Source organism: Mandrillus leucophaeus, unplaced genomic scaffold (assembly GCF_000951045.1).
Source record: "Mandrillus leucophaeus isolate KB7577 unplaced genomic scaffold, Mleu.le_1.0 Scaffold71, whole genome shotgun sequence".
Classification (NCBI taxonomy): Eukaryota; Metazoa; Chordata; class Mammalia; order Primates; family Cercopithecidae; genus Mandrillus; species Mandrillus leucophaeus.
The window spans coordinates 331,432-351,910 of record NW_012107697.1 but is presented as its reverse complement, the minus strand read 5'-3'; the positions used below and the strand labels follow the sequence as shown (position 1 = coordinate 351,910).

Below are 20,479 nucleotides of genomic sequence, written 5' to 3'. Positions count from 1 at the left end.
TAGGGGGAAGCAGGGCGGTACTGCCGTGTGGATCCAGGTTGGGAGCTCCAGGCCTGCAGTGGGGTGATGCAGGGCGATGCCGAGCAGGGGGTCCACAGATCCATCTAGAGGAAATCAGACCAGCAGCACGTAGCAATGGGTTATCTCTGCAAGTATGGGAGACAGCCTGCTGGGCCAAGGGTGCCCCCCTGGTTTCTGAGATGGGTGGCAGGGAGGATAATGAACCAGTCAAGTCTCCGCCCTCCTCAGTGAGCCAGAGGGAGCCTCACACTATCACTGGGCACAGGCACACGTTTCAGGGGAGCACAGGCCATCAGAACAACAAGTACCAAGAGATCCCTCAATCTGAGCCTGCCATTTAACAAATGAGTAAACTGAGGATTAGAGTGAGGAATTCCCCAGTCCCAGGCCACACAAGGGGTCTGGAGGCAGAACCTGGGCCTTTTGTGACCCCTGACTGCCCCGAGCCGCACTCCACTCACAGTTAGCCCTTTTTTTGTTCTTTCCTCCCCCTCGTTCTCCCTCACGTCTCGCTGGCCCGGCCCAGATCCCCTTCATGTGACCCTGACACCAAAGAAGCTGAAGACCGGCATTGGCAGCACGGTCATCCTCTCCTGTGCCCTGACGGGCTCCCCGGAGTTCACCATCCGCTGGTATCGCAACACAGAGCTGGTGCTGCCCGACGAGGCCATCTCCATCCGCGGGCTCAGCAACGAGACGCTGCTCATCACCTCGGCCCAGAAGAGCCATTCCGGCGCCTACCAGTGCTTCGCCACCCGCAAGGCCCAGACCGCCCAGGACTTCGCCATCATTGCACTCGAGGGTGAGCTGGGGCCCCAGGACATGGTAGGGCAGGTTAGGGCTGCCGAGCTCATGCCCTCCCTCCTGCTGAGGTGGGAACAATGCCAGGAGGCGTTAAACCAGTGCTTACTACACACCAGGCCCATGCACCATCTCACCCTAAGGGCCCTGTGTGGAGGTCCTTTTTTATATTTAAATCTTTTTTATCTTTTTTTCTCTTTTGAGGCAGTGTCCCACTCTGTCTCTCAGACTGGAGAACAGTGGTGCGATCACAGCCTACTGCAGCCTCAATCTCCCTGGCTCAAACAATCCTCCCACCTCAGCCTCCCAAGTAGCTGGGACTGTGGGCAGGGACCACCTTGCACCACGCTAATGTCCAAGGATAATTTTTCACCTGGATAATTTTTTATATATTTATTTTTATTATTTTTTTTATTATTGGTTTTTTTTTTGTAGAGACAGAGTCTCACTATGTTACTCAGGCTGGTCTTGAACTGGGGGTGAAGTGATCCTCCCACCCGGGCTGAGGCCTTTTTTTTTTTTTTAATGATGTTACCCATTTTGCTCTTGAGGAAAATGCGGCTTTGGTCACTTGCCCGAGGTGACACAGCTCTGCCCAAGGGACAGAGCAGAGATTTGAGTTCAGGTCCCTTAACCATCATACTATACTGTCTCTGCCCTCAGAAATTACTAGAATTTCAGTATTAGAGGAGTCTTCAGAGGCTGGAAGAGTGCCAGTAACCTCTGGACTTGCAATTCCTCTCCCTGCCTGAGACCTCTTCAAGGCAGGCTCTGTGTCTCACCAACATCCTGGGTTTTACCTGTTTGTTTCTCTCTCTCCTCCTTTAAAGCTGCCACCACCCAGGGTTCCTTACATAGCACATCTGTGTATGGTTATTCAGGTTGTTCACTGCACATGTTGCCCAGCCAAGAGGGTGGGTGAGGACTGAAATCCAGCCTGCACCTCATTTTCCAAGCCATGAGCCCTGGCACTGGGCTCTGTCCACACAGAGGAGGCACCACTTCCTCATTTGTACAAAGGTGCGGTGGGGGCTGGCAGAAACCCTGTCCTTACAAACAAGGTTAATGGTTCCCCACCTCCTCCTTCATTGCCACCAAAACAAACACAACACAATTCTGTTCCTTCCAGGGGCTTGTCGTAACAAAGATGCCAGCCAAACCCAAGCAAGCCCCACAGGTTTGGGATCCTCCCCAGGTGTCCCCGTCACGGCCTGTGGGTCCACACTCCTTGAAGGTGTGAGGCACCCAGGAACCTAAGCCCTTACTCCTCACCCCGACCACACAAACATTTGTCTTCCTTTTTGTTTCTTGTTTCTGTTTCTTAGAGACGGGGTCTCATTGCTCTGTTGCCCAGGCTGGAGTGCAGTGATGAAATCATAGCTCACTGTGGCCTCAAACTCCTGAGCTCAAGCAATCCTCCCGGCCTCAGCTCCTGAGTACCTGGGACTACAGGCATGTGCCACCACACCTGGCTGTTTTATTTTACAATTTTTCTAGAGACATGGTCTCCCTACATTGCCCAGACTGGTCTCAAACTCCTGGGTTCAAGCAATCCTCCCATCTCAACCTCCCAGAGTGCTGAGATTACAGGCATAAGCAACCGTGCCTGGCCTACTTTTAAAGTACTTAATGCCTATTTTAATCCTTTTCAACGATCCTGTGCGGAAGGATGGCCAGGGTTAATAATTACATCCCCGTGTTCCACGTGAGGAAGCCAGGCCACAGAGGTTAATTGTCTTGTCCAGGGTTATTCTGTTAGCCAAGACTTAAGCCCCGGCCAAGACTCCTCACTGCCACTGCCTCTGTGCACTTTCAGCCTCAGACTTAAGGCCTTGTGCTAACAGGCCTGCAGCACCACCACCCCCTCCGGAGGTCCCACGCAGAGGGAACTGGAATCAGACTCCACAGGGCCAGACGGTTCCATAGGTAGTTCTAAGCAGTTAACTTCTGAGCTTGTGTCTTTATTAATAGTGGAAGAGTTGAGAGGAACCAGCATTTATTAAGAAATTACAAAGCGCTGTGTGAAGCATCTGAAATGCATTAATTCATTTTATCCTCAGAATATCCATGAGGTGGGTATAAACATGATTGCTGTTATCCCCATCCTCCCTCCATAAGAGACAAAGACTCAGAGAGGTTAAGCCACTTGCCCAAAAACCCAGAGCTAATAAGTGATTGAGGGAGGATGCAAACCCTACAGCCTGAATCCACGTACAGCAGTAACTGGCACCACTTGGGGCTGTGGATAGCAGAATTGATGTACACAAAAGTTCTTTTTTGCTCTTACGGCTGCTTTTTGCCTCCTCCCCTGCTGAGGTGGGGTGGCTGGGGGGACAATCTCTCCGTGGCTTGGTGACCCTGAAGGGGGCTCCTCACTCCTGCAGACGGCACGCCCCGCATCGTCTCATCCTTCAGCGAGAAGGTGGTCAATCCCGGGGAGCAGTTCTCACTGATGTGTGCGGCCAAGGGCGCCCCACCCCCCACAGTCACCTGGGCCCTCGACGACGAGCCCATTGTGCGGGATGGCAGCCACCGCACCAACCAGTACACCATGTCGGACGGCACCACCATCAGCCACATGAACGTCACAGGCCCCCAGATCCGCGACGGGGGCGTGTACCGGTGCACCGCGCGGAACTCGGTGGGCAGTGCTGAATATCAGGCGCGAATAAACGTAAGAGGTGCCTGTCTACATTTAAATATCAGAATAGGTTTTTGAGTTCCTTTGCCATCTCTGTGGTTACCATTATTCTTGTGCTGATTAGTACTTATTATTAATCGTCATTTTGATTTTAGTAGAGGTCTCTCTCCCCTCCCTCGTCCCCTTTCCCTGCCCTCCTCAAGCGCCATCATCCATTCTTGTGTGCGTGTGTGTGTCTGGTACTGTTCACCCTCATTCACCTCCCCATTCCCCCTCCTCCTTCCCCCTCTCCAGAAATCCAACCTGCCCAGCCCCTCCTCCTACCCTCTAGCCCATTCCTCCCCACCAAATCTCTCTGGGGCCTAAGTATACTAAGCACCTGCTGATATCTGCCAGCCCCACCAGGGCCTCGTAAGGGCAAGACAGGGCAGGGGCTGGGGACCAGGTTTGGCGTTTAACATGGGTGCCCACCCAAGCTGTGCTCCCTGTGTCTTCCCACTGAGCCAGCCCCCCAGATGCTCCAGGAGGTGTGAGCAACCAGGAGCCAGGGCATCATCTTCTCCTGCAAGGCTCACACCATCAAGAGTAAGAGGCTGAGCCTGGCTGGGGGTGTCCCAAAGCAGGCAGCCTCCAAGAGTGGGGAAAGGAGCCCTCAGGGGCATCATCCCCACATCTCAGTTCTCCAAGTCACTGTGGTGAGAACACAGTCTCTTCTGAAGCTCTTTGTAGCCCCGTGGGGTCTGATTGGTCTTCATCTGACCCTACTGCTGACCCCTGACCCCAGGGCAGAGGAGCAGGGGGACAGCAGGAAGGGAAGGGGCACTGATCCAGGGGCACTCCTGGTTGCCACAGCGGTAGGAAAAGGAGCAAAGATGGAGTTTCATGTTAAGTTTGCCTGTGCGAGGCCTTGGACCCCCCACAGAAGTACGGATTTCCCATCTGGCCACCCTCCTGATCTCTCCTCTGAATTGCAAGGGGGACAGAGATGTGGGGCCCTGGAAGATTTCCCAGTGGGGCCCCTCCTGTTCTAGATGGGGACCTGAAGCCCAGAGTGCACCCTGTACCCTGTGGAGCACTGTCTTGCTTGGTAGCCTCTGAACTCCCATTCCAACCCCTAGATTGCCATCTGCCCAGCAGGCCCAGCCCAGGACACTGTCTCTCCCCGGCCGCACTATCAGCACCCCTTTCACAGCTCCTTCCCAGGGGCCTACAATACACATTTACTTGTTGACCGAAAGTCATCAGCTCACCTGGCGAGACCTTCCTGCTGTCTTTAAGTAGTTAACTTAAATTCCTTTTGGGTATGAGATCAAAAATAAGCAAGTAGAACGGAAACAACAAAATCTCTACCTTTCCACTTTCATCCCAAAATCTTAATCTCCCCATAACTGAGTAACTTGCCCTCCCAAATCCCAGTCACTCCTTGGTGGGGCTGCAGCTTGGTCCTATCCCTGTCTCACTAGGGGAATGGCTCTTGGTCCAGGCGTGTATATACTGTGTCTGTTTGCAACTCTTTGAAGCTAGTAACAGTGAGTGCTGGAGAGACTGTGAGCACCCCCCCAATTCCAGCCCCTGTCTGTAGCTTTGTAAAAAGGCATCCCTGTGCCCCCACCAAATGTCCGCCCCCTGAAAGTCTCAGGGGCCGAGTGCCTGAGAAGAGCAACGCAGGGTGGTGCCCGGCTGTCCCTGGCTGACGGCAGCACATGCCCCTCTCCTCCTCCTCCTCCTCCCTCCTGACTCCTGCCCAGGCCCCCCCAGCATCCGGGCCATGCGGAACATCACAGCAGTCGCCGGGCGGGACACCCTTATCAACTGCAGGGTCATCGGCTATCCCTACTACTCCATCAAGTGGTACAAGGATGCCCTGCTGCTGCCGGACAACCACCGCCAGGTGGTGTTTGAGAACGGGACCCTCAAGCTGACTGACGTGCAGAAAGGCATGGACGAGGGGGAGTACCTGTGCAGCGTCCTCATCCAGCCCCAGCTCTCCATTAGCCAGAGCGTTCACGTGGCTGTCAAAGGTAGGCCTCCCTCACCAGCCAGGGCCCCTGCCCGCCTGACCACCCAGGATGCACGGGCCCCTCCCCAGGTGGGACTCAGACAACAATAGACAATCCTGAGCAAGAGAGGCCCCAGCTTGGCATTCAGAAAAAAGGGAGCAGGGCAGAAGACTGTGGGTGGACACAGGCCATGAGATCCCTCTACATCTGGGTTCCTCCTCGGGCTGCAGAACAAGACAGTACGCACCCCAGGTGCATGAGCAGGTCAGTTACAGACAGAGGAGGCAGGCCGCCTTCCGGGAGAGAGGCCAGGCCAGAGATGGGCTGCATGGGGCCTCTGCCCCCAGGAGCTCAGCGGGCCCACACAAGAGACCAGCAACAGGAGGCCAGGGTTGAGAGAGCACGCTTGGAGCCCGACTCCCTGTGGGATACACAGTACACAGGCTGCTCCTACAGGACTGGGAACACCCTTCCACCTTCTAGTACTGCTTCAGGCCTGGAAAGTACTGGGTGGTGCTTAAAAGCCTCCTCCCTCAGGCCAGGCACAGTAGCTCACGCTTGTAATCCCAGCGCTTTGGGAGGCCGAGGCGGGCGGATCACGAGGTCAGGAGTTTGAGACCAGCCTGGCCAAGATGGTGAAACCCTGTCTCTACTAAAAATTCAAAAAATAGCCAGGCGTGGTGGCAGATGCCTGTAATCCCAGCTACCTAGGAGGCTGAGGCAGGATAATCGCTTGAACCTGGGAGGTGGAGGTTGCAGTGAGCCGAGAGTGAGCCATTACACTCCAGCCTGGGCAACAAGAATGAAACTCTGTGTCAAAAAAAAAGCTTCCTCCCTCCTGGGCCCTTGACACCCACCTGGGTGAGGTCTGCATTTCATGCCTGGTACTGGGTAGCCACTCACTAAGTCTGTGGATCAAATGAATGAGTGAATATAAACGAGCAAATACATGAGCATGTGAGTCAATGATGATGTCTCCTTGGTTCTGGGGCTGTGAAGGTCTTCGAAGCCCCCAAATATATTCTTTGGGACTGACAGACCTGGAGACTGTCTGGATGGTGTGTGAGAGGAGGGTGGCCTGGTTGCTCTGGGGCCAGGCTGGGGAGGTGGATACCCCAGGCTTGACTAAGGAGAAGCCAGTGAAAACCAGGCTGCAGGGCTTGGGTACCGAGTCAGCCATGGCTATGATGGCTGAAGAGCTTATGTCTCTTTGTGAAGAGCCAGGGTGGGCTCAGGCCTGGGGAGGATACGCGGACAGGTTGTCCTCCGCAGCCTGAGGTTCCAGAAGCATGAAGACCTCAGCCTGGGGCTCTGCCTGGGAGGAAGGGAGGTCTGGGGATCTCCAGTCACCATCCTGGGCTATCGCAGCAGGCTGTGATGGTTATAATGATCCGCCACTGTCACTGCAGCAGGCGCACTGTGCACCCCTCACAGTGCTCCATGCTCCACGTGCACTGCTGTCTTCAACCCCACGGCTGCCCACTCAGCTAAGGCAGGCAACATTTCCTCCCCAGTTTTGGGGGCAGAAAGTGGAGGCATAGAAAAGTTAAGTAAGGCCGGGCGTGGTGGCTCACGCCTGTAATCCCAACACTCTGGGAGGCCGAGGTGGGTGGATCACCCGAGGTCAGGAGTTTGAGTCCAGCCTGACCAATATGGAGAAACCCCGTTTCTACTAAAAATACAAAATTAGCAGAGTGTGGTGGCACATGCCTGTAATACCAGCTACTTGGGAGGCAGAGGCAGGAGAATCACTTGAACCTGGGAGGCAGAGGTTGCAGTGAGCTTAGATCGTGCCATTGCACTCCAGCCTGGGCAACAAGAGTGAAACTCCATCTAAAAAAAAAAAAAAGAAAGAAAAGTTAAGTAAATTGCCATCTGGTGTGAGAATCTTTCCCAGGTCTGCATAACTCCAGAACCTGGGCTCCAACCGAGAATGGCCGTGAGCCAGGGAAAGGACAGGCTCGAGGGAGGACTGTTTGCTCCATGCCCTGCCTTAGGAATAAAGACATAGAGCTTCTGGGACTGCCAGGGAGGGTGTGGAAGAGACAAGAGTCCTTGAGAACTCTAAGGGCCCTGTCACCAGGGGGCTTCCTTCTCCTGAACATCTGTGTCACCCCAGGGCAGTGGGGAGGGGAAGCTGGGGAGAACCCCCTCTGTATCCCCAAGGGAAGAGAGAGAGGGATAGCGTTGACCAGGGGAGGAAAGCTAGCAGGAGGCCCATGGAAGGAAGAAAAAGAGAAGAGGGGTCCAGGCCTGGTAAGGGGCCCTGGCAGCGGGGGAGGGCCCTGGGGACGCCCTGACTACTGCTTTGCCCAAGACTGGAAGCGACATGGAACACACTGTCGGCAGCAAGAGGGACGCATGGGAAGAGGAAGCGTTTGTGGGGGACCCTCGAGCATGTGATAACACTGGGCATCTGGTGGAAGGGCCTGGTGGCCACCGGAAGGACTGAACAGTGGCAGTGGAAGGCTGGGTGGGGACTTCTCCCCGAGCTCCTGCCATCAGTGCACAGGAGCCGAGTCACACGCCTCTCGTGTGCCCAACACCCGTCACAGTGCCAGACAGTGTGTGCTTTGAACTGAAACTGAGACATTAGGCTGAGTTGGAGTGACTTACTAGGAAACCTCACTTTGAGCCCAGGAAAGAAAGTGGGCTCTCTTTTGTTGTTGTTGTTGTTGTTTCTTTCTTTTTTTCTTTTTTTTTTGAAACTGAGTCTTGCTCTGTCACCCAGATTGCAGTGCAGTGGCGTGATCTCGGCTCACTACAACCTCCTCCTCCCAGGTTCAAGCAATTCTCCTGTGTCAGGCTCCTGAGTAGCTGGGACTACAGGCCCACGCCACCACACCCAGCTAATTTTTGTATTTTTAATAGAGATGGGGTTTCCCCATATTGGTCAGGCTGGTCTCGGACTCCTGACTTCAGATGATCCACCCACCTTGGCCTCCCAAAGTGCTGGGATTACAGGCGTGAGCCGCTGCTCCCAGCTAAAAGTGGACTCTCAAAGTCTACTTTGAAGACTTACTAGGAAACCTCACTGTGGCCATCTGAGGCCTGGGAGGAGAGAGGAGACCCTCACAGCCAAACACCCGTTTCCCTGCTGTTGCACGGGAGCCATGTGGAAGGGCATCCTGGCCACTTTCTCTGCCCAGCCCAGGGGCCTTGCCATGCCACCAGGGACCTCACATCCCCCAGACCACATCACCCCTCCCCGACATCCGGGACAAATCATCTTGGTGGCTGTGTACACAGCTCAGCCTCCCTCCTTTAAGCAGCATCACGGGGCCGGGCCGCCTGTATCCATTTCCCCTACAAGCAGTGGACCGAGAGTTTACAGTGTAAACATCACATATTAAAACATCTAACCTTTGCTTCGCTCCCTTCACCCGCCCTCACTGGCGAGCATTTGGTCGGGTTTGTTGGCTTAAAAAAAAATAATAACAGGGCTGCAGCGGGCCTCAGAGGACTCGGAACATCCTGAAAGCTGCTTCTGCTCATCAATTATTCAGCCCTATTCAGGGAGTGATCAGTCCTAATGAATTGAATCTGATGCATTCCGTCTCAGCGACTCGCTGGGCCTGTTGTGATGGTGCTGAGCGACAGTGTCTCTGCAGCCCAGGGAGAGGGAGGGAAGGCGGGGGCGGGAGGGGTGTGTGTGTGTGTGTGTGTGTGTGTGTGTGTGTGAGCCTAGAGGACAGAGTCCACGCCCTGGCTACGTGTGAATCCCCAGCACCCAGCATAAGCTGTGCATAGCAGGCATATGTGTATGTGTGTGTGTACACACACTTGTATGCACACCTTCCCCCTTCCCCACCCTCAGGGTCTGAAAAATCCCAGAAATCCAGCCCTGAGAGGGGCGTAGTCACCTGTTTTCTCTCTAGACCAAGAAGTAGCATTGGTGTGAGGGGCTCTGGGACATGTCCCCACCACTCCAAAAGCTCGGGCCCCCTCATCCCCATTCTTTCCCTGACTCCCTCTCCCACCTCATTAGAATGCACTTTTGCAGAAGAACCATCAGAGCTGATTATGATCACACTGCTTGATTAGCGGATGCGCTGTTCCAAGAACTACCCGAGGAGGGAGGTGGAGGAGGTGCCCGTGGGCATGGCAGGGGCCCTGACTTGCAGGGGGAGAAGGGTATGGGCCTGGGGGCAGCTCTCCAGACCCCACTGCTGCTGCCCGACTAGGAAGTGCATCCCACCCAAGGTTCAGAGCAGAGAGCTAGAAAGTAGAAAAGGGCGAGTGGGGGGCAGGGACAGGGGGGACAGAGCACCAGAAATGTGAGATAAAATTGGAAGTCTCCCACCCCAGCTCTCCGTGAGGCCAAGGGTCAGTGGGCAGGGTGGGGCTGAAACCCAGGTTGCTCCATGAGCTGGAAAAACAACTGCTGACTCCATTCCTTCTGGGACTGCTTGCCTTCTAACGACTTTTTCAAACACTAAGCTAAGAACAGCAGCACATGCTCAACACGCATGCATATGTGTGCAGAGACCTGTGTGTGAGCACTCGTGCGTGTGCACCCTGGTACGTACTGCATGCACGTGCAGCAAATTAGCACATTAGCCCATTCACACGTGAGCGCACACACACATACATGCACGCCAGCAGTTACACATACACAAGTGTGTTGACCACCAGGGCCCTCCCGTAAGGCAACATTCCTGAGCCCAAAAGGTGGTTGCAGGTGGTACCATATGAAATATTGCCCAAGGGAGCCTGCTGTGGCCCAGCAAAGTGGGAGGAGCAGGGAGGAGGGAGGGTGGAGGGTGCTTTCGGGGCTGTGTGTGCCTTGACATATGTGACACTGGCTGGCAGAGGAGAGCCAGGCCGCAGGGGAGGCGGGTATTTGTCTCTGGTCATCCGGAGAGATCCTTGGCAGGATGCTAAGAGGAGGGCATGCAGACCAAACCTAGATGTGGTGACTTTAGGGCCCCCTGTAGCTGAAAAATAATGTAGCACAAAAGCATCTCTGGGCCTGCAGGCTGAATGTTTAATTAACTAGGAAGGCAGGGCTACCACTGGGGCCCCTTGGCATTGGCTCTGTGAAGAAACATCTCCATTCCTACATCTGAGCCTCTGAGGGCTTCTTGAGCCAAAACAAGGCCAAGAGGTGCTTTCTGCCCATGCTCAGCAGAACCAGCACAGGGAGGTGGTGCCAGGCTCCTGTGGAGGACAAGTGGCAGAGGGACACACCCACCCACGCACAAACACCCTCTCTCCCAAATGCCCATGTTCGCTCCCTCCCTCCCTCGTTTTTCCCTAGCCGCTCAATGCTGAGCTTCAGCACTGCTCCATCCAGCCTCTGCCGTATGCCTGGGAGCATGTGCCAGAGACCCTCTCCCACCCTTACGAGTGGGTCGGGGGTTTCTACGATCATAAGCTTAAGGGAGAGTCAGCCACCTGGCCAAGTGCCTGCTACTGGTGAAGGTGGAGGTTTGGAAGGAATCTCACTGGGATCCACAGGAAAGGGGCACAACAGGCTCCCTAGGAGGAGATGACCTGCATGCCATTTGGGGGAGGAACACCGAGGAAGCCGCTACCAACAACCTTATTTCCTCAGCCAAGGGAGCCAGTAACAAAGGAGCAAGCAGTCGCAGTCTCCCGTGGGACAGACGGGGCTGGTGACGATGGTAGTGGTGATGAGGATAATGACCACGAATATCATTCGTTCAGTGACATCTACTGTGCCTCCACTAGATTCCAGGCACTATTTTAGGTTCTATGAATACAGCTATGCTCAAAATAGACAAAAATCCCTGCCATCAGGGAGTTTACATTTTAGTGAGGAAAGGGATCCTATGGCAAATACCCCAGAGATTTCTCCTGTCAAACAGGAGAGAGGCTGAGAGTGCCGAGGAGAGGGAGGTTTGCAAAGTCCAGTAAGGTGATCCGGGAAGGGCTTCCTGAGAAGAGAGGATTGTGTAAAAAACTTAAGTCAGTTATCGTTATTCCTAAAATATGGGACTTGTTTTAACTAGAAAATCAGTGTCTGACTTCAGAGATTAGTTGGTCCAACCGCTCTGTTTTGCAGATGAGAAAACTGAGGTAAGACAGGATGCTGATGAGAAGGTGCCTTTCCCACAGTCACTTGAATGGGTAGCAGAGTCCGGAACTGGGCGTTTTGGGTTCCAGGCATGGCTAGTGCCCCATCTCCATGCTGCAAGGGCAGAGAAGCCCCGACTTCCCACGGCGCGCACTCTGCTAGCAGGTGCAGTAAATAAAAGGCTCCATCTCAGAGAGAGATCATGAGAGACACCATAAAATGTTTATGAGCTGGGCTGGGGGTCAGCACGCCTTCCTCTGTGCAGCACTCCCAAACAAGTGGCCATAAAAGCTTTATGGTGACTGGACACTGAATGGCCTGCCTCGACCACTGTGTCTTCTCAGCCACTCAGGCCTCTGCCTCCTCGCCATTGCAGCACGTTGCTAAAGATAACTACGGCCAGAACAGGGCTTCTGGAGAGAAAGCCCCGGGTTGTGAGGCATTCATGCCCCCTACATCCAGCTGCCTGCTAGGGGACACGCTGGGACTCAGGGGCAGGTCTATAGGCTGGACTCCACAGTAAAGAGGGCCCAGGTCATAATCGGGGTGCAGGTGGTCAGACCCCACCTCCAGGAGGATGGCTTTCCCAGAGGTGGAAATGTCCAGGCACACATGCGGCTACTAGCCCTGAGCATGGGAGAGGGCGCCACTGACTCACAGGTCAGAAGGCAGCCCCATTTGGACAGCCTGTACGTATGGGGAGGAGTACATATGTACATATATGGAGGAGTCCCCCCTCTCTGCTTTGGAAACCGCACTCACAGCACTCCTAGTACTGAATGAGCTGGTGGAGGAGCCAGGATCCCTGGGCTTTCTTCCCCCTCCAGGCCGCCCAGTGTGTGTATTGACCGGATGTGAGTGACTAGCCTGGAGCACCAGCCATGCATCACACCTGCCCATCCCCCAGAAGCAAGGGTGGAGGGGAGCAAGGAGCCTGCCTTGTTGGGAGGTCATCTGGTCATCTGCCTCCCAACAGCCCTCTGGGAGCACGGGGCCAGCACACCTGCATGTCTAACTCCCAGGATGGATGTTGGCTACTTCTTCTTCAGTGGCCTCTCCGAGCTATTGATGTTATTCAGAAGACCAGAAGGAATGACAGCCCCTTGGCTCAGCCTCCTCTGTCTCCTTCACCCCATCTATTGTTTGAAAGCATGTGTGTCCTCTAACTCTCAGCTCAAATTCCACTCCTCCATGAAGCTGCAGTCACCCCCCCGGATGACATCGCCCTCTGCTTGGGCTCAGCATCTGCATATCCAGGCGGTCCTTGTCCAGTCATCTTTGGGGAAGTATCTTGCCTTCCCTAGTAAATGAGAAGCTCCCCGAGGCTCTCTCTGTAGCTGAAGTGTGTTTCTACTTTCCCCAGCCCACACGGAGCATAATGCCTTCACAGAGCAGCATTTCATAAATATTAGATGAATTAGTTAATTAATGAATTAACCTGCCTTAGTAACTTGCTCCATTATCTAAATTCCTCCTTACTGAGAGAGACAGTCTTCTCCTTGCCTGAACTAAACCTTCTCGCCTGATTTCACTGTCTCTATCCACTGGCTGTGGCCTCAATGGAAACGTGGTGTTCTGGCTGTCTCCACCCGGGCTTGGCCCTCCAGACTCCACAGCCCCTTAGCTTTCTCTCGGCTCTGCAGAACCTTGAACCACCTTGCTTTGCCCACACATCCTGTTCTCCAGCCCCTCGTCACTGCCTCCACCCTCCCCTTGCTCATGTTCAAGCGTACACAGAGCTCTCAAATCACAGCAGCTTGTTTGGTGCTGTGACAGCAAGGGCCTGGCCCCTAGGAGGGACCAAGGGACCAAGGTTCCAGAACCCCAAAGCATCTCGAGGAGCAGCACAGAGCTCCCTCTTATTCTGGCTGAGCCCCCAACCTGTGCTTGCCGCACCCTCTGCCCCCTCGCAGGTAAACTTCTGAGGTCACCCTAGGAAATGATATTCAGACACATGTTCGTTCGTTTCCTCACCCGACAAGCATTCATTGGGCACCTGCCATTTGCTGGATGAATAAGTCCTAGTTATGTAAGCACTTACACAGGGAGTTACCCCAGGGAGGGGTAATGCGGTTACCCTGACGGCCATGCGATGCGTGCCCTAATCCAGGTGTGGACCGAAGTCTGCAGGGCTGTGTGGAAGGAAGGTGGGCTTCACAGAAGAGGCAGCATTTGAGCAGATCTGAAAGGATATAGGGGAGTTTCCCAGGGGAGTTTCCCAGGAGGCCTTTGTGGGCAGGAGGACTTGGCCAGAACTGGTCCTTCTAGGCCTAAGGAAACAAACTGGGCAGCACATCTGGGTCTCCGCTACAGTCCATCAGAAAGCCCAAGAGAACTGGGAGGCGCAGATCTGACCTAGGCACACACACAAACTAGGAGGGCGCTCAGCAGAGGCCCAACAAGAGAAATCTCGGGGAGGTCTCAGGAATGGGCATTGGGCCATTGCTAGAGTCAGGGCCCAAGAGAAATCTATCTGAAGATGTCTAAGGCCCAATAAACCACTCAGAACACTGGGGGCAGAGTCCTAATCCAGGAAAAGAGGCAGCCAGAGACTGGGATGAGGTGGTCCGGGCCATGACCAGAACCCCAGAAAAGTTGGCTGGGATTTAGGTTCCAGGTGGATCTGGAATAAGGTGGATCAAAGCCAGCTGGTAGGTGAGGAGCCCATGTACTGCGGGATGAGAAGGACAGACGCCCAGTGGTGTTCGCCCAGGATCCAAAGGGCTGCCTGGGTTTTTCTATGGCCACACCTGGCTGCTCCCTGCAGGCAGCTCCCTTCTGAGCCCTGAACGTGCAGGGGTACCCTGAGGGCGGAGGGCCATGCATCTGATGCCATCCATCCTTCCCCCCAGAGCCCATCCCCCACTGTGGCCACTCTGGATGGGCCCAGGGTGGAGAGTAGCAGGCTTCTAGGGAGGGGTGGGGCTGGTGCCTGGGAGAAGGCTAGAGGACTGTGCGGCCTTGTCATTTAATTATTCGACTGCAGAAAGGAGATCTCATCTATTGGGTGCTCATCCTTGTTAAGCTAATTGTCTATCTCCTTCACTCTCTTCTCCCCCACTTGCTGGGGAAGTCGCTGCAGCCTAATTGAGTTATCATAAAGATAATGGCTGATGCTCTAGCCAGAGCCGAGAAAGGAGGATCCATCTCACATCGACTCAGGCTCCAGACAGGCCCCCAAGGGGCTGAGACGTAGGCAGTGTTGGCAGGGGGGTGCGGGCTGCATTTCTAGCAGGAGGAAGGCTGGGTGGATGGTGTTTGCCCAGAAGCATCTAACCAACTGGTTGTCCTGCAGAAGACAGGGCTTCCTCTCTGCTCTTTCCTGCCACCCAAGGAAGCTCACCTACAAGACAAAAAGATCTCTGGACCTGGTGTGGTGGCTCTTGCCTGTCAACCCAGCACTTTAGGATGTTGAGGTGGGAGGATCACTTGAGACCAGAAGTTTGAGGCCAGCCTGGCCAACATAATGACACCTGTCTCTTAAAAAAATAAAAATAAAAATTAGCCAGACACGATGTGTACCTGCATTCCCAGCTACCTGAGAGGCTGAGATGGGAGGATCACTCGAGCCCAGGAGGTTGAGGCTGCAGTCAGCCGTGTTCATGCCACTGTACTCCCGCCTGGGTGACAGAGCAAGACCTTGTCTCAAAAAAAAAAAAAAAAAAAAAAAGTGATCCCTTACCTCTTGTCTGGGCATGTCTGGGGCTTTCTCAGAGAGGCAACCAAGCCACATGGTGATGAGACGTGGACTTGGAGAGCAGACCAGGTTTTAAATTCCATGGGCATATCTTATGACCAGGGCAACCTAGGGCAATTTCTTTTCTGCTCTGAACCTGAGTTTTCTCATCTGTAAAATGGGGACATTATTGGTAGGAGGATCCAGTGAGATCATATATATAAAGCAACTGCACAGTGATATGAGCTTCCACTTGCCTGTCCTAACACTTGATGACAATAGAGAGGGGTGAGGTGGCTGAGGACCCTGTGGGAGACGCAGAGTTCAGTGCTCTGGTTTCAGATGAGCAGCCGTAGGACATGCATGGGGGACAGTCCCAGCACTGTGCTTCCTCTCTTGCCACCGGGCACCTCGCCTGTATCCCAGGCCCTCAGAGAGCTATGAGCTGCATCACTGGGATGAGAAGGTGGGTACAGGAGTGCCAAGGAGCAGCAGGGAAGCTGGAGAGAAAGGTGAGCAGAGGTCAGCAGGCATGAATCAAATTCCAGGACACATGGGAAGGTCAAAGTGAATTCAGGCCAGCCAAGGTCCTGAACAGAGACAGTGGATCCCAGCCTGGGCGGGCAGAGGGACAGGAGCCAGGCCCCATTAGGAGACCCTGCATGGATAGGAGAACGAGGCCCCAGCTCCCCAGGGTATCTCTGTTCAAGGCCCAACCCAGAGCCCCAGGTAAGGCAGCATTGCCGGCCAGGCGAGGGCGCACAGGGTCCCGACAGCAGCACCCCCTTGCCTTCCCAGTGCCCCCTCTGATCCAGCCCTTCGAGTTCCCACCCGCTTCCATCGGCCAGTTGCTCTACATTCCCTGTGTGGTGTCCTCGGGGGACATGCCCATCCGCATCACCTGGAGGAAGGACGGCCAGGTGATCATCTCAGGCTCGGGCGTGACCATCGAGAGCAAGGAATTCATGAGCTCCCTGCAGATCTCTAGCGTCTCCCTCAAGCACAACGGCAACTACACATGCATCGCCAGCAATGCAGCGGCCACCGTGAGCCGGGAGCGCCAGCTCATCGTGCGCGGTGAGCAGGGACAGGCCAGCCTCGGGGGAGGGAGGAGCCAGCTCTGCCTGCTGCTACTGCAGTCTCTAGATTTCCAGTTCCAATCACAGGCTTATGGAAGGTGGGCTCCAGCAGCGCCCTTCAAGATGATCTTGGAGCCTAAACCTCTTTATTTTCCAGGGCAGGAAACCGAAGCCCTGAGCAGAGAGACACTTGCTCAGTCAGTCAGTGGTAAAGGCAGGATCAGAACTCAGAACTCCCAACTCCCTACCCAGTACTCAACAAAAGCTCTCAGCATCTTGGGTTTCAGAAGCTGCCTGCTTCCAACTTTATAATGGCCCAGGCAGGGCTGACCTCAAACAGAAGGTGCTCCAAGCCCTAGGAGACCCATCAGAGACTGAAATGGTCTGTTTCCCTGCCTTCCCTCTTTCTGCAGTGCCCCCTCGATTTGTGGTGCAACCCAACAACCAGGACGGCATCTATGGCAAAGCTGGTGTGCTCAACTGCTCGGTGGACGGCTACCCCCCGCCCAAGGTCATGTGGAAGCATGCCAAGGGTAAGCCCCTGGCCCAGCCAGAATCTCCAAGAAGGGCAGGGATGGGGAAAGGAGGATGCTCTGATGGGATTTGAACCTGTTCCCTGTAGGCAACTCCTAGCCCTGGGTGGGAGTCCTTGGGTCTGCACCCCAGCGGACCCCAGGCTACACCTTACCTGGAGTCATCCTCAGCCACCCCCGGGGGTCTGTGGACCAGGAACAACCATCATACTGACCCCCTATTTCCTCTTGTCCCCCCAGATGTGACCTCTCCTCTCCTGCCTCCGCCCCAGAACTCAGTGTACACCTGCTTTCCCTACCCCACCCTGCCCTGGGGCCCCAGACCTGAAAGCCCCCTGCTTCTCACCAGTCAAGCTTTTCTGGGGTCAGGGTCCTTCTTGGAGCCCAATTTCATCCCAAGGATGCCTTTGCTTTCTGACTAAGGCCCAATCCTAAACTGTATTCGTGACTGACACTGGGGAATGGAGGGGCAGGAGGTGCCCACAAGGCCCCCTTGGAGGATGCTGGCCTCTCTCCCAGGCCTGGTTGCCTAAGACCAGACGACTGCCATTCGAAGACTCAGTCTTCTCTCCACCTGCAGCCAGCTGGCCCAAAGACAGCTCCTTCTTCCTCTCCGAGGAATTCACCCCAAAGAAGCTCCATGCCAGTGTCAAAGTGGGCATTGAGCTGAGACTCCCAACCCAGTCTCCTTGAATCAGAGCTGGGGCAAGGCCCGTCTTCTGGGAGGGGGGGTCCTTCCTGTTGTCTGCTGGGAGCTGTGTGGCCTCAGCACTTTGGGGATGGTGCAGCTCTGCTACGAAACAGCCCTCGATCTGCAAGAGCGAGGTGTCAGGGCCATTCCTGGGGCACTCTCAGCTTATGCCCCAGTACACACCTAGCCCTCCTAACAGCTGCCTCCTTCCAGGGAGCGGGAACCCCCAGCAGTACCACCCTGTGCCCCTCACTGGCCGCATCCAGATCCTGCCCAACAGCTCGCTGCTGATCCGCCACGTCCTAGAAGAGGACATTGGCTACTACCTCTGCCAGGCCAGCAACGGCGTAGGCACCGACATCAGCAAGTCCATGTTCCTCACAGTCAAGAGTGAGTCCTGCCCCCGCACAGACCCCCAGCACCCCCAAATCACAGCCAAGCCCCGGCTCTGCGCTCTCCCTGCCTACTCTCTTGGTCTCCACTGTTTTATCTACAAAGGGGAGGAAGGAAGGCTTCCCAGTCAGCTGGGGGCTTGGGACCCTCAGATGGGGCATTCGAAAGCACTGTCATCTAAAACAGGGACCTCACCCTGAAAGGCCCCAACTCACCCCTACCCTGGTCATAATAAGCTCGTGATTTGCTCTGCTGCAATATCATGTGACATCCTGTTTACTTTGGTCTGTAGATTGGCGATTCAATCTGAATAATCCTAGCAAACCATTTATTTTTGCTAGTTGATATACACTTGCTTGTGTACAACCTGTTTGTGGCTTAGAAAGGAAAATAGCATATACTCAATGTAGAAGAAGGGCCTATGGGTCAGAAAACCTGGGTTCCAATTCCAGATCAGCCTAATGAGCTGAGTGACCTTGGGAGAGTCACTTCCCCTCTCTGTGTTCCAGTTTCCTCACCTGTTCGAGGGTTCTCTTCCCAGCCCACTGATCTCACAAAATTGCTGTGAGTTCTGCAGGAACTGATCATGGAAAGAGGAAGCTGCTTTGGAAAAGCCCAAGGACAAATGCAGCTCATTACAACTCGGTGCTGTACCCACGGCTTCTAAATCCCCCCACCCAGAGCAGGCCTCAACGGCCTTAGAAGTACACTGCTTATTTGCCGTCCCAGGATGTTCTTAAGTCTCGTACAGACATCCCTACTGGGTGAGCTTCTTGCTTTACACTGCGGGGGTCTGCATAATGGGTCCCTGGGAATCACATCAGAAAGGCCATGTCCATCTGGCCCCATGTCAAGACATGGCTATAAGGGCCTGAGTGTTAGTGTCTGACCCGGCCAAGTATGAATCTGGGAGCCAGGACTTAATGCCTTGGGACCTTGATGAGCGTACTTGGCCTTGTGCTACTTCATTTTCCTGATCTACACCATGGGCAGGGGGCGGGGCTCGTAATAGGGCCTCACCTGTTACGTTTCATGTCAAGGGCGAGTCAGATGGTGTAAGTGAAGCAACCGGTATGGTAAGTGGCCGGCAAAGATTTCATGGCTTGGCCAGCTTTGTTATCTGTAGCGGCAGTCCCTCCAGGGTGCGGGTGGGAAAGCCGGCTGACGGCACAGGCCCGCGTGTGGTCTGCCCAGCCTCTCCCCAGAGTGCCCGCCTTTAAGAATCATAGCTTCTTTATCACTTGCCAAAGCCCGCGTTCAGCTCAGCACAAGACAGGGAAGCCCCAGCGATCGATGCTCAGGGAGCTCCGAGCCGGAATCCCCGCCCTGGGGAGCCGCTTCCCTCACACTATCAAAAAGCACTTTGTCCTTAATAAAACCAGGCAATCAATCTACATCCCTCAGCTTGGGAGAGCTTGGCTAATTCTGGCTGCGCGAGGCGGGGGAAGAGCAGGCACCTCTGCAACCCTCCTCATCTCCCAAACTCATAATGCTTTTTCGCTGTAGTTGTTCTTTGCCTTTTCCTTCAAGTTGGGGGATTCCACTGAGCTGCCAGCTCTGTGGCAGGTGGAGACGCAGGGGTCGCGGGTGCCGGAGGACACAGTGGTCAGGAGCTGGGCTGTGTGTGAGGAGACCCCGCGTGCCTCAGGCGGTCGCTGATGCCCTGTGCCCCCGAGCGAACCACCTCCCCTGGCGGGCCTGCACTTTTCCTATGCCATCCTCACTTTGCAACCCAGCAGCAGCTGCAAAGTGCTCTGAGAAGTTCAGAAGGAGCACATTTGGTAAATCCAGGGCCACCTCCTGAACACATGCTGCACAAAACCTCATGCACCAGACACGCGCTGGGGCTCACCTATGGGGCCCCATCTTCCCAAGGGAATGGCAGGAGTTTCCTACTATGCCAGTCACTGCCGGGCAGAACCTGGACCTGGCTTCCTCCTTCCTTTCCTCCCCCATGTCCTCATCTGCAGGCCTTGGTGGGCTCCTTCACTTCTCTCCCGGTAGGGCCGACGACACGCCTTTCTTACAGCTGCTGTCTCTCCACATCTAGGGGTCATGTCATCCCACTCAGGCACCTCCAATCACCCGCAACAGCTCTCAGCACCCACTCATGGCTCCTGCGTGGCCCTCAGATGGGCTGCTCTCCAGCCTCACCACGCACACATTCCCTCTGATACATCCTCCATTTCTCACACCCTTCCTGTCACAAATGACCCTTCCCATTCTGGCCCCACTCTCCCCAGTGACCTGCCCCAGCCATCCTAGAGGCCCTCATGCCACCCAGAAGGGGAGGGGCACCCAGGAGGGGAAGAGGCAGGGCCGAGGACATTGGAGGCTGCAGGGCAGCGGTCAGGGAGGCTGCCAGGGTCAGGGCCCCTGTCTGGGGTTGGAGGGGCTGACTGTCTTTGTGTAGCAGCCTGCATGATTCTGCGCTGTATCTGGCTGCCAGAGGACGCTCCTATGACAATGCAACGCTGTCGGGGGGTGGAAGTGGGCACTGGGTGGACCGCTGGCGTGCCTGGCCTTCTTTGGAACACTTGTTCTGCCCCCTGCTGCTTTGAGGCAGGTGCCTGTTCCAAGTAACCCGCCCCAGCTACTGCCCTG

General features: G+C 55.0%; 1 protein-coding gene across 1 annotated transcript in view; it reads left to right on the top strand.

Annotated features, from left to right (window-relative positions):
- DSCAML1 (Down syndrome cell adhesion molecule like 1) overlaps positions 1-20,479 on the top strand; it is a 364,816-nt gene that overhangs the window by 271,313 nt on the left and 73,024 nt on the right. The window contains 6 exon segments of the mRNA XM_011964833.1: positions 548-823; positions 3,207-3,503; positions 5,212-5,484; positions 15,978-16,256; positions 16,672-16,791; positions 17,696-17,872. Of these exon segments, the coding sequence (XP_011820223.1) occupies positions 548-823; positions 3,207-3,503; positions 5,212-5,484; positions 15,978-16,256; positions 16,672-16,791; positions 17,696-17,872 (1,422 nt within the window).